This window comes from Oryx dammah, unplaced genomic scaffold (assembly GCF_014754425.2).
Source record: "Oryx dammah isolate SB20612 unplaced genomic scaffold, SCBI_Odam_1.1 HiC_scaffold_21, whole genome shotgun sequence".
NCBI lineage: Eukaryota > Metazoa > Chordata > Mammalia > Artiodactyla > Bovidae > Oryx > Oryx dammah.
In genome coordinates this window covers 13,823,813-13,841,875 of record NW_024070205.1, presented here as the reverse complement: position 1 = coordinate 13,841,875, position 18,063 = coordinate 13,823,813, and the positions used below count along the sequence as shown (strand labels likewise).

At 37.9% G+C, this 18,063-nt stretch overlaps 1 protein-coding gene across 1 annotated transcript in view; it reads left to right on the top strand.

Annotated features, from left to right (window-relative positions):
- HMCN1 (hemicentin 1) overlaps positions 1-18,063 on the top strand; it is a 551,984-nt gene that overhangs the window by 398,574 nt on the left and 135,347 nt on the right. The window contains exons 53-57 of the mRNA XM_040263800.1: positions 3,201-3,351; positions 4,378-4,572; positions 6,869-6,982; positions 11,647-11,834; positions 13,531-13,627. Of these exons, the coding sequence (XP_040119734.1) occupies positions 3,201-3,351; positions 4,378-4,572; positions 6,869-6,982; positions 11,647-11,834; positions 13,531-13,627 (745 nt within the window). The remainder of the gene's footprint in view (positions 1-3,200; positions 3,352-4,377; positions 4,573-6,868; positions 6,983-11,646; positions 11,835-13,530; positions 13,628-18,063) is intronic.

The following is an 18,063-nucleotide window of genomic DNA, read 5'->3' as shown; positions in this document are numbered from 1 at the left end:
CCTATAGATATCAATTAGGTCTAACTGGTCTAACGTATCATTTAAAGTTTGCATTTCTTTGTTATAAAATAAGCAAATTTCATCTGGAAGCGATTGCAAAAGGAAAAATATAGAACTCCCACCATGTTCTGTTTAAAGTTTCATTTCTGACTACAAACATACTTTATGAACAATATCAATTCTATATGAGTTCTATATGAATTCTATATCAAATAATTCCTTTCTCTTTTGAAATATTATTATTTTTAATTTTACCTCAAACCTTTTGTTCCTTTCATTTTATACACATGCACACGTATACATATATACACATAAAAATTTGACAAAATCTTGCATTTTACTAGGAATAGGGCAGTTTTTCTTAAGTTTCATAATGAACAGTTAAACTAGTTTCACATCCAGACTGAAACTGATCCTATTATGATGCTTTAGTTAAATTGCTAAATTTTTTAGGATTTGCAATTGGTCCCCTAAAATGTGTACAAAAAATACTGGTTTTGGTTTATCTTCCATATCATTCCTTCTGCTAGTTCATTTCTCAGATAAGCAACACTGCTTGAATAAAACAGTGTTTTTGAGAAAAGCCACCAAAAATATCAGCAGCATTAACCACAATAAGTTTTGATAGAATCTATGTGTTTGTTTATTCATGCTCTGAAATTTTTCTTTGACATGGAAAGTTTAAATTATACTATTTTTATATGTGATGTTAATAGTGGTTCATTGCATCCCAAATTATTTATTTAGCATATAGTATTTGCCAAATACTATTTTAGATCCAGGTGATACCACTATGAAGGAAAGAGACCAAAAAAAAAAAAAAAATCTTTGCTTTTGTAGAGTTTACAGGGTGGGGAGGAAACTCAACAAAAAAGTAAAATACACAGTGCTTAAGGGTGAATGTTATAGAGAAAACTGAGTCAGAAAGAATAGGAAGTTTGAGGAGTATGACCTCCTATTTATCTAGGGAAGACCTCACTGAGAAGGTGATATTTAAGCTGAACTCAAAGAAATTGAAGGAATCAGACGTAAGATATCTGAGAGGAAAGTATTCTAGAGAGACTGGCAAGGGACAGAGGGCCTGAGGCATTTGGCTGCAGTGCAGCGATCAATGGAAACATAAAGGAAGGTGAGAGCAAAAGATTAACGGAGGGTTGGATCATACTTAGAGCTAAGGTGGCACACTGCTGAAGAATCTGCCTGTCAAGGCAGGATATGCAGGTTCAGTCCCTGGGTTGGGAAGATCCCTTGGAGAAGGAAATTGCAACCCAACTCCAGTATTCTTGCCTGGAGAATCCCATGGATAGAGGAGCCTGGCGGGCTACAGTCCATGGGGTCGCAAAGAGGCAGACAGGGCTGAGTGACAGCACACACACAGATTATAATGCTTACAGATCTATTGGCCTCATACTGATGGAAAGCCGCTGGAAAATTTTGAACACAGGAGTGAAATGATCTGACTATAAGATTTTTAAAAGATTGCATTGGCTTCTTTACTGGTTGAAGAAAGAGGAAGTCCAGAAATGAATTTATTGCCATTGTCCAAGAGATAGAAGTTGGTTGCTTGAATGAAGGTGATAGCAGGATGTGAGGGAAAGAGAGAAGTCAAAAGTTTTGCATGAGATCTCTGGGAGAGTGAGATTAGGTGGAAAGAGAAGAGGTCCAAGGATTAAGCCCTGGGGAGCTCCTCCATTTAGAGGTTGCGGGGCAGGGAGTGAAATGTCCCAAAAGATAAGGAAATACAGTTGTCAAAATTAAGACAGGTTAAACTGTGTTAAATACCACTGATCAAGTAAAATAAAGATTGAGAAACTGACCATTAAATTGAGCAACATGGATGTCACTGATGACCTTGACAATATCGTTTCAGTCAAGTAGAAATGATCAAAGTCTTATTGCAGGATTCAAGGAAAGATGGAGAGAAATGGAGACAGAAAATGTAGAAAACTTTTTAAAGTCACTGGCTATAAAAGAGAATAGAAAAATATGGAGTTAGGCTGCAGTCTAATGAAGCGTTTTTAATGTGGAAATTATACTGCTGTATGCTGACTGAAATCATCCATTGGGCAGAAAGCAACTGATGATGATGCACAAGAGAGAGGACAGTTTCTGGAGTAGACCCAGGGATGTAGAGAATGGACAGAGACTGGTATCAATCAAGGTTAGGCTTTTGCTAGGCAAATAAAGAGAGAAGGTGAAAGGAGTTTTTTTAATGCAAGTTTATGCAAGGAGTGATTGCCATAATAGACTTTCTCTGAATCACGAGGAGAGTGAGTGATCATGAAAAGATTGCATGTTCAGTGAACTTTGGGTCCTCCTGTGGCCACAAAAAATTATGGGAGTTGGTATGCTAGAGAAAATGAGTTAGAAAGTTAAGAGGTGGTGATCAGAAGGTGAGAACTTGAAACTGAGATTATAAAGGGGTGTGATTATTGATAATTATCAAGTTCTAGGTATAACTCTCCTATTAAGTGACCGAAAGAGGGTTGGGACCAAAAAAAAAAAAAAAGATTCAAGGAGCTGAGAGCACAAAGCATTGGCTGGCTGTCTATGTGGGTTTTGAAACCACCAAGAATTATGAGAAAAATCATTGGAAGGAGTAACAGTGAGCCAAGAACTAAAATTTTCAAGAAATAAGAGGGAATTTAGTATATGCAGAATGTTTAAAAGATGAGAAATGTCCTATTAAATGTAGCTAATGTTATCAGTAAAACCTCATAATATAAATATCTCAAGGTTAAATTTTTTTCATTAATTAAGTAAAGATGTTTCTGAATGAGCAATAGTGATTTTTAAATCTAATCAGGCTATGCTAATGTCTTCAGTCTTTAAAAAACTCTAGCATTTGCTACAAAATAATAAGTTGCTTCACTACAATGTGGGATCAGCTGAAGTAATTTTTTTTCCAACATAGATATACCTTAAGAACATTTTTCATCATAAATAGTTCATAAATGTACCACCCAGAAATACCTAGCACAGATATAAACTACATGAACTATAATTTTCAATAAATAAAGACATGATTGCTCAAAAACAATCAGCTTATTCAAATTAAATTAAGTTATTGTTGTCTTGAGTATTTCTATTTGACCTACATTTTAATTTTTATTAAAGAATCATAAAAACTCTCAACTGTATGGCCCCCTAGAGGATTTATTGGAGTATTTAATGATAACATTATTATAATTGAATTACAGCCCCTTAAATCAGATGATCATGTTACTATTGCTGCCAGTGGACACACACTTCAAATCAAGGAGGCTCAAATATCAGACACTGGACGGTACACGTGTGTAGCTTCTAATGTTGCAGGTGAAGATGAGCTGGATTTTGATGTGAATATACAAGGTAATACTAATATGATTATTAAATATAATTTCATTTACATGATTTGGCAAAGCAATGACAGAGATTTGCCTTAGTTTGCTTTAGTATTTTTTTTTCTGTTGACAATAATATAAAGTCATTATTGAAAACTTGGACTCAAAAAAATAACAAAGCAGAAAATAATCCTGTCATTCAGGGTTACTTCTGTTATTTTTGTGTGTTTCCTTTTGATATATTTTTGTAAATGTGTATGTTATTTATAAATTGGGATCACCCAATACATACTTCTCTGTTACATTAGCTTTCCCCTAATGTTATATTGTAAAGTTTATCAGAAAGCCAGAGTAACATTATATCAGATTTTGAAGTAGTAAGACTTAGAATCTGATGACTTAGGCTACTTCAAGCTTTGTGACTTGGTGAGTTACCTACATATTTTAAGCCCCTTTTTCTTTACTTTTAAAATTAACGCCTTGTAGAATTGTGGTGAATACTAAATAAGATAATTGTTTTCTTAGTTCATAGTTCTCACCCAGAAAACTTTGAGAATGTCCCTTTATTTTTGTTAATACACTTTTTAATCTTGGCTACATATCTTCTTTGGCTTTCTTAATAAGACAAATCATTGGGAAATGCTCTATTGAGCCAATATTTTCTAATGGTTTCTCAAAATTAGTTTTCCCTGCTATGATCATATTCTTTAGCCGTGTTTATTATATTAAGAGTAGGTCCTTCCTAAGAGCAGAACAGTCTATCTTCTAAGTGCTAGATCCTTTGAACAGGAATGGAGAGCAGAACATGAGCACAACATTCTGAGCTCCATACTCTTGCTTTCCCACTGGAAAACCAGCTCTGACTTCTGTCTGCTACTTTTTATTTTAGCTATGGGCTGAGTTGGTAGGTGTATAAGTACTTGAAAATATTTTCATATTGTCTAATTTATTACATGTACAAATCACTCTTGTGAAAATACCAGCCAAGATCTTTCTTTAATGGATTGACACTGTCATTTACATGAATCCAAAATTTCATGTCTTTCCTCCATAGTTCCTCCAAGTTTTCAGAAGCTCTGGGAAATAGGAAACATGGTGGACACTGGCAGGAGAGGTGAAGCCAAGGACGTGATCATCAACAATCCCATCTCTCTCTATTGTGAGACTAACGCTGCCCCCGCTCCTACACTGACGTGGTATAAAGATGGCCACCCTCTGACCTCAAGTGAGAGAGTACTGATTTTGCCAGGTAAACACTGCTAGGAAGAGGGTAAAAATCTGAATCTCTCTCAGATGTGCTTTTCATTTATTGAAGTGAAGTGAAAGTCACTCAGTTGTGTCTGACTCTTTGTGACCCCATGGACTATACAGTCCATAGAATTCTCCAAGCCAGAATACTGGAGTGGGTAGCCTTTCCCTTCTCCATAAGACCAGTCAAATTGATTGATTTTATGGCCACTGGTATCTATGTACCTTCAAACTAGGAGAGTCTAGGCTGAAAATTTGATGTAGGATAGAACACCTTTAATTTTCAGATCTACTATGGAATCATTCTATCAAGTTAAAGTCTTTTGGCTACAAGTGCCTCCATTTTTCTATATAGTGTGATGAAATAATCAGCTCTGTTTCTGTACATTATTAATGATAAATTCTAAAGTATATTTGTAGATAGTTACTACTCAGTTATTAAATGCATTTCTCATAAATCAATCATAAAGATTATTAGTTTGATATTTCAGTTATTACATAGTTTATGATGGAAAAAGAGATATTTAAATTGTGGAATAATATTTTCAAGTAAATAATATTTACTTTTAGCAAACATTCAAATAGGCTTGTCAAAATTTATCAAACTATACATTTAAAGTCCAGTGCCTTCCATTGTATTTAAACTTCATCTCAATTAAATAAAAGAATCTTGGATTAAAAAAAGAGACTAAATAGAAATGATGACCAGATATAGTATGTGATCCTATATTGGATCTGAGCTTAGGGAAAAAACGGATATAAAAGACAATATAATAATAATGAAATTTGAATATGGACTCTGGTTCAATAGTAGTTTTTTTCTTGATTCTACATATTGATCATTGTACTATCATTCAGTTCAGTTCAGTCACTCAGTTCGTGTCTGACTCTTTGTGACCCCATGAACCGCAGCACACAAGGCCTCTCTGTCCATCACCAACTCCCGGGGCTCACCCAAACCCATGTCCATTGAGTCAGTGATGCTATCCAATCATCTCATCCTCTGTTGTCCCCTTCTCCTCCTGCCCTCAATCTTTCCCAGCATCAGGGTCTTTTCAAATGAGTCAGCTCTTCACATCAGGTGGCCAAAGTATGGGAGTTTCAGCTTCAACAACAGTCCTTCCAATGAACACACAGGACTGTTCTCCTTTAGGATGGACTGGTTGGATCTCCTTGCAGCCCAAGGGACTCTCAAGAGTCTTCTCCAACAAAAGCATCAATTCTTCAGTGCTCAGCTTTCTTTATAGTCCACCTCTCACATCAATACATGACCACTGGAAAAACCATAGCCTTGACTAGATGGACCGTTGTTGGCTAAGTAATATCTCTGCTTTTTAATATGCTATCTAGGTTGGTCGTAACTTTTCTTCCAAGGAGTAAGCGTCTTTTAATTTCATGGCTGCAATCACCATCTGCAGTATTTTGGAGCCCAGAAAAATAAAGTCAGCCACTGTTTCCCCATCTATTTTCCATGAAGTGATGGGACTGGATGCTATCATTATATAGGGATTATCCTTGTTTTATGAAATATAGATTTGTGAGTATTTAGGGGTAAAGGCGAAACATGTTAACAATTTACTCTCAAATTTTAATATATATATGTAATCTTTTTCTAAATCATTTGAGAGTATTATATATATAAATAAAAGTTAATAAATACATATATATGACAGATCAAACTAATGGATTGAAATATAAATACTTGATAAATATAGATAAAATTTTATATAAATATTGTGTTTTCTCTGTTTGAAATTAAACCATCATTAAAAGTTTGAAAATATATTATTCTTTCAAAATCATATGTATAATGGTATACTTTATACCTTTTATATCCTTGGCTATTATTTGCTCAAATCAGTACTTGTCTCCAACAGTGTAAACTTCTTTTGTTGTTGTTGTTTGTTATCATATAGTCAGTATGTCATGTCTGACTCTTTGTGACCTGCTGGGCTCCTCTCATATGTGTTTAGAATTTTATGTAAAAGCAAGAAGTCACCACATAACAGCATTCCACATGGAACTTGAGCAGGGCATAGAGCAACATTCCTCCCTATAGGAAAATCTACACAAGCTCTTTAGCTCTCAGGAGGTCTCACTTATATGCTGGGTCACTTTTCAGTAATGCACTGTGTGGTATAAATGTGGTATGTGGGGTTAACAGTGGAACACTGGATGGAGAGCCTTAAAAGAAAATGTAAGGAAGTCATTAGACCTGAAAAGTTATATCTCTGTTTATGACCACTTTCACTGTAAGATTTAGAGACGTAAACGTATGTATTGGGATCTGTTTTCAGGAGGGCGAGTGTTACAAATTCCTCGGGCTAAAGCAGAAGATGCTGGGAGATACATGTGTGTGGCTGTGAATGAGGCTGGAGAAGATTCCCTTCAGTATGATGTTCGTGTACTCTGTGAGTTTGTTTTTTGCTTATGATGCATTCTTTCACTCAAAAGTTTTTTGAGGGACTAATGTTTGCATGATGTTGCACTCAGCATTTTAGAGACATAAGCAGAAACTGATAATTCTCTCAGGGAGTTGTTGTATACAAATTGAGAGCACCTTAGTTAGTACGCCTGAACTATCAAATAAGAAACTGGCTTAAATTAAAAAAGAGAGAGAGAGAGAATCACTGATCCATGAACCTGAAAACTCGCAGGCTGCAATCATGTCTAACTTCTGTGACTCAGAAGAGATCCACTGAACTTTCTCCTGGCTTGCTTTTCTTTCCCAGTATTTACAACTGAAATCCTAAAATTGGATCTCTGTGGCTTTAATTGGCCAAGCATGAGTCACATATCCATATCTGAACCAATTACAGAGGCCAAGAGGCCTCATTGATAAGGCATAATTTATATGTCCACCCTTGGACCATGGACATGTTATGAATACATGGATTGAGAGTAGAAGTATTGTACCTTTAAGGGAAAAGAGAGGGGATGGTAGTAGAAGCAGGAAAAAAGTAGATGTTTTCATTAGAAGGAGCTAAGCTAGAGAAGTAGCAGTGGGAATGTATAGGAATCAGTTGGTATGAAAGTTTTTATAGAGGAAGTGATTAGGTTATATGAAGTGGTAGGCACTTATCTGAGAGTATAAGATGAAACAGATTTTTGTCCTGTGTGATTGAGAAAATTATAGAAAGAGTAATAAAAATAGAAGATTTAGGAAAACAACATGACTTGAGAAGAATGAAATCAGCGTTGTTTTGGATATGTTGATTTAGCATGGTACCAAGATACTCAGGAAGATGTTGAAAGAGACATTGGAAATATGGAACTACAGCCCAGGAGGGAGAATTGAACTAAGAATATAGGTTTGAAAGTTGTGCACCAACAAGTGATATTCAGAAGCATGAGATTTTTCAACAGAAAGTGTTATAGATTAGAAGATCAAGAAGATCATTGTAGCATCATTTACAAGTAGGAGATAGGACAAAGAAAATAGATTAGAGGAGGAACAATCTGAGGAGTTTATGGAATCTACGAAGTCATAGAATCCAAGGCATAGAAAAGGTTATCAAGAAGTGGGTTTAGTATGGAATGCTAAAGCAAATTTCAGTTCAGTTGCTCAGTCATGTCCGACTCTGCGACCCCATAGACTGCGGCACACCAGGCTTCCCTGTCCATCACCCACTCCTTGAGCCTGTACAAACTCATGTCCGTCAAGTCGGTGATGCCATTCAACCATCTCATCCTCTGTTGTCCCCTTCTCCTCCTGCCTTCAATCTTTCTCAGCATCAGGGTGTTTCCCAGTGAGTCAGTTCTTTGCATCACGTGATCAAAGTATTGGAGATTCAGCTTCAACATCAGTCCTTCGAATGAGTATTCAGGACTGATTTCCTTTAGGATGGACTGGTTTGGTCTCCTTGCAGTCCAAGGGACTCTCAAGAGTCTTCTCCAACACCACAGTTCCAAAGCATCAATTCTAAGGTGCTCAGCTTTCTTTATAGTCCAACTCTCACATTCATACATGACTACTGGAAAAACCATAGTTCTGCCTAGACAGACCTTTGTCAGCAAAGTAATATCTCTACTTTTTAATATGCTGTCTAGGTTGGTCATATCTTTTCTTTCAAGGAGCAGGTGTCTTTTTATTTAATGGCTACAGTCACCATCTGCAGTGATTTTAGAGCCCAAGAAAAGAAAGTCTGTCACTGTTTCCCCATCTGTTTGCCATGAAGTGATGGGACCGAATGCCATGATCTTTGCTTTTTGAATGTTGAGTTTTAAGCCAGCTTTTTCACTCTCCTCTTTCACTTTCATCAAGAGGCTGTTTAGTCCTTCTTTACTTTCTGCCATAAGGGTGGTGTCACCTGTGTATATGAGGTTATTGATATTTCTCTCAGCAATCTTGATTCCAGCTTGTGCTTCATCCAGCCTGGCATTTCACATGATCTACTCTGCATATAAGTTAAATAAACAGGGTGAATGACAGTATACAGCCTTGATGTACTCCTTTCCCAATTTGGAAACAGTCCATTGTTCCATGTCAGGTTCTAACTGTTGCTTCTTGATCTGCGTACAGATTTCTCAAGAGGCAGATAAGGAGGTCTGGTATTCCCATCTGTTTAAGAATTTTCCATAGTTTCTTGTGATCCATACAGTCAAAGGCTTTGGTGTAGTCAATAAAGCAGAAATAGATGTTTTTTCTGGAACACTCTTGTTTTTTTGATGATCCAATGGATGTTGGCAATTTGATCTCTGGCTCTTCTGCCTCTTCTGAATCCAGCTTGAACAAATGGAAGTTCATGGTTCATATACTGTTGAATCCTAGCTTGGAGAATTTTGAGCATTACTTTGCTAGCATGTGAGTTGAGTTCAATTGTGAGGTAGTTTGAACTTTCTTTGGCATTGCGTTTCTTTGTGATTGGAATGAAAACTGACCTTTTTCCAGTCCTGTGGCCACTGCTGAGTTTTCCAAATTTGCTGGCATATTGACTGTAGCACTTTCACAGCATCATCTTTTAAGGTTTAAAATAGCTCAGCTGGAATTCCCAGGAGCTCACTATGGCTCAGATCATGAACTCCTTATTGCAAAATTTGGACTTAAACTGAAGAAAGTAGGGAAAACCACTACACCCTTCATACAGTTCAGTCACTCAGTCGTGTCCGACTCTTTGCAACCCCATGAATCGCAGCACGCCAGGCCTCCCTGTCCATCACCAACTCCCGGAGTTCACTCAGACTCACGTCCATCGAGTCAGTGATGCCATCCAGCCATCTTATCCTCTGTCGTCCCCTTCTCCTCCTGCCCCCAATCCCTCCCAGTCTTTTCCAATGAGTCAACTCTTCCCATGAGGTGGCCAAAGTACTGGAGTCTCAGCTTCAGCATCATTCCCTCCAAAGAAATCCCAGGGCTGATCTCCTTCAGAATGGACTGGTTGGATCTCCTTGCAGTCCAAGGGACTCTCAAGAGTCTTCTCCAACACCACAGTTCAAAAGCATCAATTCTTTGGCAGACCTAAATCAAATCCCTTACAATTATACAGTGGAAGTGACAAATAGATTCAAGGGATTAGATCTGATAGACAGAGTGCCTGTAGAACTATGGACGGAGGTTTGTGACATTGTACAGGAGGCAGGGATCAAGTCCATCCCCAATAAAAAGACATACGAAATGCAAAATGGTTGTCTGAGGAGGCCTTACAAATAGCTGAGAAAATACGAGAACCTGAAGGCAAAGGAGAAAAGGAAATAATACCCATTTGAATGCAGAGTTCCAAAGAATAGCAAGGAGAGATAAGAAAGCCTTCCTAAGTGATCAGTGGAAAGAGATAGAGGAAAACAATAGAATGGGAAAGACTAGGGATCTCTTAAAGAAAATTAGAGATACCAAGGGAATATTTCATGCAAAGATGGGCACAATTAAGCACAGAAATGGTATGGACCTAACAGAAGCAGAAAATATTAAGAAGAGGTGGCAGGAATACACAGAAAAACTGTACAAAAAAGATCTTCATGACCCAGATAACCATAATGTTGTGATCACTCACCTAGAGCCAGACATCCTGGAGTGCAAAGTCAAGTGGGTCTTAGGAAGCATCACCATGAACAAAGCAAATTTAAGAAAATGAAAACTAAAAAAGTTCATTTGGCTTTGAAACTAAAAAATCATTGGTGAAATTCAAAAGATCAGTTTGTTTTTTTTTTTTAGTATGGTGTGGTACTCAACCACAGAACAGAAGGATATATACTGAGCAAATAATCAGATGGAAAAGGAAACAAATATAGACTACTATTAGGAGATTTTGAAGAGGCAGGAAGACGTGAAATTGAGTTGTAGGATAACAGCTTGTTTGAAATAATATCTTTAAGAGAGTTTTGAACTTGCTTATAGATCAAGGAAAATGCTCCAACAGACAGGGACAGGTTAAAGTTTCTAGTGTGTGTACAGATGGGAGGAAGGTACAAGATTGATGGAGCAAGTCTTAGAATAGGTGAAAAACGCAGTCAAGAAACCAAGAGGGGTCAATGAGGGTTCACTACCTTCCATGGTAGTGAAATGCCATCCCTTGAGATGGTAAGAAAGGATATGTGGGAACACATATCAAATGTATTTAGTCCTTTCCTTAAGTATGAGAATAAGAGAAACAGTGGTTGGGGTGGTGTTTTGGGCCCATGGAAAACAGAGAACATTAGACATTTCCACCATGGAGGAGGGGTGTGATAGACAGACAAACATTGAAGTTGGAGCTACTTGGCTTCATCATTGCTTTCTGCACCCACCCTCATCAACCTGGGATCAGAGATTTAAAAAAAAAAAAAATTATAATGTGACCTAAGGGTGGGGAGGGGAGCCTGTGAGGGTGGTGCAGGAAGGTAATAATCAGTATTAACCTAAATGGGAAGCAAACTTTGGGAGTCCAGGATAGGTGAGGAAGGAAAAAATAAACCCAAATTCACATAGTTTTTATCACCACCCTAATTTATTAATGTAAAATGTTACTTCAGGATCATGGATTCTTCTTCAACTTTTGCTTCTCTCTTATCCCAAACTTTTAAAAATTGTCATAAAGCTAGAATAATTTAGAAAGGACTTTGCTTCCTGTCTTTTCTCTTTGTTTCAATCACTTATTAGTGCCGCCAGTTATCAAGGGAGCAAATGGTGATCTCCCTGAAGAGGTCACCGTGCTGGTGAACAAGAGTGTGCTGATGGAGTGTTTATCCAGTGGCAGTCCCACACCAAGGAGTTCCTGGCAAAAAGATGGGCAGCCCTTGCTAGAAGATGAGCGTCATAAATTTCTATCTAATGGGAGAATTCTACAGGTAACAGTAAACCATCTAATTTAAAAATAGCCATTTGACTTTGTATTTTATAATCACTGGGTTTTTGCTTTTAAAAATAATTTTTACTGGTTTATAAATATTTGTGGACTTCCCTAGTAGCTCAGCTGGTAAAGAATCTGCCTGCAATGCAGGAGACCCCGGTTCGATGCCTGGGTTAGGAAGATCCCCGGGAGAGGGGATAGGCTACCCACTCCAGTATTCTTGCCTGGAGAATTGCATGGACAGAGGAGCCTGGTGGGCTTCAGTCCCCATTTATGAAAAAAACACATCATAAAAAGGATATAAAATACAATTATTCTTCCTCATTCTTTTCTCATTATCACTGGTGACCACTGTTAACAGTTTTATGTGAATATTTCCAGAATTCATCTGTACATTCAACACACATACACCTAAATTTACTGTAATATGGCCTCTGTGTTAAACATCAAATTATAAGTGAATTATTATAATCTTTTCATTGCATATTTCTGATGATAAGATTCTAGATGGTATAAGGTTCTATGTAGATTAAAATTTGTCCTCTGTTGGCAAAGAGTTGATAATAATGGAAACCACGTAAATATCCTGAATTACTTGTACTAATGGGCATGTCTTATTTTTTTCTTTTCAAGTGTCCTAAAAGAAAGATAGGCACTTGTAGAAATAACACCAACTCTTTTGTTAGGACACAACTTAAGAAATTATTTCTTGAATATATTAATGATGTTCTGTAGGTCCAAGAATTTAAGCATCAGGGAATCCAATCCAGAACATATTTCATGGAGTTCTTTAAAAAAAAAAAAAAGTATGAAATTCACTGCTTATAAATAATCTTGAATTCTCTATCTTCTAAACATCATGACTTTTTCTATGTGATGCACGTACAACCTCTAGCTAAATGCTAAAATATTTCCGTTGGCTAGAGCTAAAAGATATGTAGATCGATAGAAATGTCAGCATAATTTAAAAACATAGCTACTATATTAACTCTTGCTGTGTAAAACAAAGCACTTCAAACAGCTTAAAATAATAGGGATTTATTCAGCTCACAAGCCTTCTGGTTGACTGGGTGGTTTTCTGGTCTTGGCAAGGCTTACTCAAGTGTCTACATACTGTGGGCTGAATTTAGTGGCTCTGCTGGTCTTGCCTGGGCTCTTGCATGTTTCTGGGGCCTCAGTTGTGATAACTAGGATGACCCTTCCCATGTGATCTCTTACCTTCCAGCGGGCTAATCCTGGTTTCCTCAGAGTGGTGGCAGGCTTCTAGATGAGTGAGGGGAAGTGCACGAGGCCTAGGTTTGAAATGGAACACTGTCACATCCATCACACTCTGCTGGTCAAAGCTGATCACAAGGCCAACACAAATTCTACATCTTTATCCCACTTCTTGATGGGAGGAATTTCCAGTGATGTAGTCACATGGGCAGGGATGTAGATGGGGAAGTGGGAGAAAGACTTGGGACTTTTCTTAGTCAATATGCCAGTATGTACAAAATTGCCTTTTCTGATTAGAAATCTTTATAAATATTTATTTAACTGACCTCATAAAAACCAGCATCAGCCATGCTACATATAAAAATTCTTCATTATGTTCATCTGGTATTAACTAGAAAGAATATGGATTGTTTATTCTCAAAATTGACAAGTTGCTTTCTAAAAAGTTTTAGTTGAAATTGCTTCATTTTCTCCCTTAGGTTCTACATAGTCAAATAACAGATATCGGCAGATATGTGTGCATTGCTGAGAACACAGCTGGAAGTGCCAAAAAATATTTTAACCTCAATGTTCATGGTAAGAGCTCAGTTCCAAAAACATCTGTTAGAGTATGCTTGAAAAGGCAGGAAAACTGTGTTTTAGATTATGTAGGCTTATTTCCTATTTTTTAACTTGAACAATGTGTGGAGCCAGCATTCATTCAATCTTTCCCCTTCTTTCTTTCTTACCACAGCTTATGGGATTTATAAAGTACAAATCTTTTAGGAAGACTGTTTTTATATTATTTCAGTCCCCTAAGACAAAGTAGTTACTCCTATGTATTTGAAAGTAAAAAAAAAAAAAAAAATCAAAATTTGAAATCCCAAAGAGTATAAGTTTATATTGAAGTAAGAACCAAAAATAGCCCTTCTACTCATGAAACTTTACCCACTGGGCCTGATTGGAACCAGTTTCTGTCCTCAGTTATGGAATTCATGTTGAATTACACCCTCCAGAACTTAATACACTCCCCAAGGAAGAAAAAGTCACTTTGTGTAGTTAAATAATTCCTAAGAACCATCCATACATCTAATTCATTTATCAGATTTTAAGTTTTCGATAAATGCTAGACACTCCATAAATACTAGTTTTTTTTTTGCTTTTGCTAAAAATGCTGTTGGCTGTCAACCATAAATAATTTTATTTTCATGACACACAGCTGCTTCCAGAATATTAAATTGGAAATGGTGAACAATTATTATAACAGATTTTCTTTAACTGTTTGATTCACATGGCTCAGCTGGTAAAGAATCTGCCTACAATGCAAGAGACCTGGGTTCAATCCCTGGGTTGGGAGGATGCCCTGAAGAAGGGAAACACTACCCACTCCAGTGTTCTGGCCTGGAGAATTCCATGGACTTTATAGTCCTGAGGGTCGCAAAGAGTCAGACTCAACTGAGCGACTTTCGCTTACTCTCACTCTGTGTGATTCATATACCAAATTCTAGCTCATTTTGAAAATAGCAGAAATTTGACATTAGTGAAACATTTCTTCTTTCAAAAGACTTTTATTTATCACAATGGATATTCTTTTGTGGTGCGATATGTAGGAAGTATTGATGTCTAGCAGTGTCTGGTACTGATGCTGTGTAACAGATTTGAGGCAGTGCTATCTTTGCAGTCCCAGTGCTTAGAAACTTTTGTTGAGTAAATCTGACCAAAATGGTAATAATGTATTATGATTTCCCAGAAAAAATGAATTAAACAGTAATAATCATTGTGAAAGTATACATTCTAATCGATAAAGTACAGTAGAATAAATGTTGAAAAATAAAAGTGTTGATTATTTTTCCTGATTCCCCAAGGCAGGATTCATTCTTCTTTCTTTATGTGGTCAAAAGCATCTTGTAAAAAAACCCAGATGCTACCTTATTATCTTTATATGTCTGTATCTTCACCTCTATCTTATAACTTTATTATAAATGCTGTAGACAAATGGTTATTTCTTATGGACCTCAGTCTTCCTAAACCTAAGGACATGGTAGTTGCTAAATAAATATTTGTTGTTCCTTGATTATATTTCCTTCATATCCAATTTCTCTTCTTAGTGTATAGCAGAATCATCTGAATTGGGAACCTTGCATGAATTGAGAGGCAGCTGCCATTAGTGTTTACTGTTAAGAATGGGACAGGAGGGCTCTCCTCTTTTGCCAGTTCATGGTGTCTTAATCTCCTGACTGCAGTAGGAATCCATACTTCATATTGGATTAAATACTGGAAAATCCATGTAGGGGAGAAGCCATTTAAATTGCTTCCCTAAAACCATACCATTTGTTTTCCAACAGTGCATGTTCTTGTTGGTCTCTAACCTTCAGTCTGTTGACCTCCAATGTTTTCCAACCCTCTGTGTCTTTACTTTCCTTCACATCCAGCTTGACCTTCATTGACCAGCGTATTGATTACTGCTCTTAGCCCATGTCTTCTCAGTGCTCTTGCTTAATAAAAGCTCAGGTCCACATATAGCAACACAACATACTGATTGCTTGATACCTACAAGATGATGTACCAGGTGTTTTTATATGTTATTTTACTTAATTATCTCAACCCCAGGTGGTTGGTCCTATTATATATCTCTTTTACGGATGAAAAAGATGAACCTCTGTGAGATAAACATGCCAAAGTTACACAGCTGGCAAATACAAAACCAGGATTTTAACTCAGGTAGGCTGCAGTCCATGGAGTCATGAAGAGTCGGACATGACTGAGCGACTTCACTTCCACGCGTTGGAGAAGGAAATGGCAACCCACTCCAGTGTTCTTGCCTGGAGAATCCCCGGGACCAGGGAGGCTGGTGGGCTGCCATCTATGGGGTCACACAGAGTCGACACGATTGAAGCGACTTAGCAGCAGCAGCAGCAGCAGCAGCAGCAGCAGTCTGATTCCAGAGGCTTTAAGCTTAGCTGCTTTTCTGTATTAGCTCTCAACTGAATTCTGTACCTATACCCAGGTAGGTGACCCTGGCTGCAGAAACTCTTGGCATCAGGAATATTGGAGTTATAAATTCACAGGTACTGCTTGAAATGAGCCCTTTATACTGGCTGGGGCGCATCCTTATGTCTCTACTTCAGAGTGACTCTCACACTTTCTCGAACGTCAGATGGCCCCTGTCTTAGCTCGGGCAGCTATTAACAAAATACCAGAGACTGTGTGGTTAAACAACAAGGGTTTATTTTCTCACCAGTCTGGAGGTTGGAAAGTCCAAGATCAAGGTTCCAGCAGGATTCAGCTTTGGTGAAGGCTCTTTCTGGCTTGAAGATGACCAGTTTGTCCTCACGAGGCCCTTCCACGAGCACACATGGACAGAAAAAGCAAGGAAGCTTTCAGCTGTCTTATTTTTATAAAGACAGTAATCTGGTAGGATCAGGCTTATGACCTTTATGACTTCATTGATGTTTCACTTCTTCAAGTCTCCATCTTCAAATACAACCACACTGAGAGTTAGTGTTTTAGTATATGAATTTGGAGGGGGACGTAAACATTCAGTCAATCACAGCCCACCTCTTACTTTCAGTCAATACCCTTGCCTCCTGTTTTACAGGGAAAAGAGAAGGCCTATTGCAGAAACCACTTCTAATTCCTACCATCAAATTGACAATATCAGCTGCATCTGATATTGCCATTTCTTCTTTCCTTCTATTACAACACAGAATGGAAGAGTTTCTCTGCCTTCCAAAGGCTGACTTGGCTCCAGATCCCTGCCACTACCCCCTCAGAAATCCCACAGTCTCCCCTCTTCCTCTCCAGTATTGAAATTCACACTTTTACTGGCTCTTTCCCAAGAGCACTTAAATTTACTTCTCTCTTCCCTCTTAAAAAATAAAAATAAGAAACTCTCTCTTGGACCTAGTATTTCCCTTCAGCTGCCTCCCTCTCTTTGCCCCGATTTCAAAACAACCTTCTCTAATCACTGTGTATATTTACCATCTCCATCTCCTCACTCCTGCTCATTCCTCCCACCGCTACTCACCAGATTTCACCCCCACATCTCCAATGAAGCTGCTCACTGAATTCAGGAAATGACATCAAAAATCTAGGAGGCATTTTCCAGGCTTTCTCTTTCTTACTTTTGAGCATTTGACATTCTCAAGCATTCGACCATCTTTTGCAAAGTTTCTCTTCCTTTGGGTTACGTGACACCTATGCCCCTTACTTGTATCTTTCCTTTCCAATCTCTCATTCCCAGTTTCCTTTGTTAGTTCCTCCCTTCCTCCTTGACTATTACTCCTTATTTTTCCAAGCCCTCAACTTCATTTCTTCAAACTCTTCCTCACGCATCATGTGATCTCATGAATTCCCAAATTTCAGATAGCATTTATGTGTGGATAGTTGGCAAAGCTTTATCTCCAGCCAGGTCCCCCTCGAGGAACTCTAGACTCTTCTATTCAGATATTTACTTCTTATCAATACAAATTTGTGATAGTCATTCGTAAGACCACGTGTATGTAACTGAGCTTATTCCCTTTTCCCCAAAATGTGTTCCTCCTCTAGGGATTTATGTCTCAGTAAAGGGAATCACCATCTTCCCACTGTTCAAGCCAGGAAAAGGAATGTCATCCTTGATTCCTCCTCCTCCTTAAACCTCACACCCAAAGCATTGAGTCCTGGATATTCTACCACAAAACATCCTGGATCCACTCACTCTTCTGTTCTTTCCGACACCATCCTGAGCATAGCACTGTAATCTTTTGCGCTTATCACAGCAGTAGTCACCTAACTGGTCTTTCTGAGTCCCTTTTAGCCTTCTCACCAGTTCCCTCCACTGTGGCCAGATTGGTATCTTTTAAGTGAATTTTTGAGTAAACCATTCTTCTGCTTTCCTTCCCTGGGGCTATATTTCGGTATTCTTAATGATGCTCAGAAGACCTTGTAGGACTTGATCCTACTTAGTCCTTATATCTTGTCTACTCTCCAGCCTAACTAACTCCCCAACAACCTTGCTCTTCAAACTCTGGTCAGGTCAGCCTTCTGGTGCC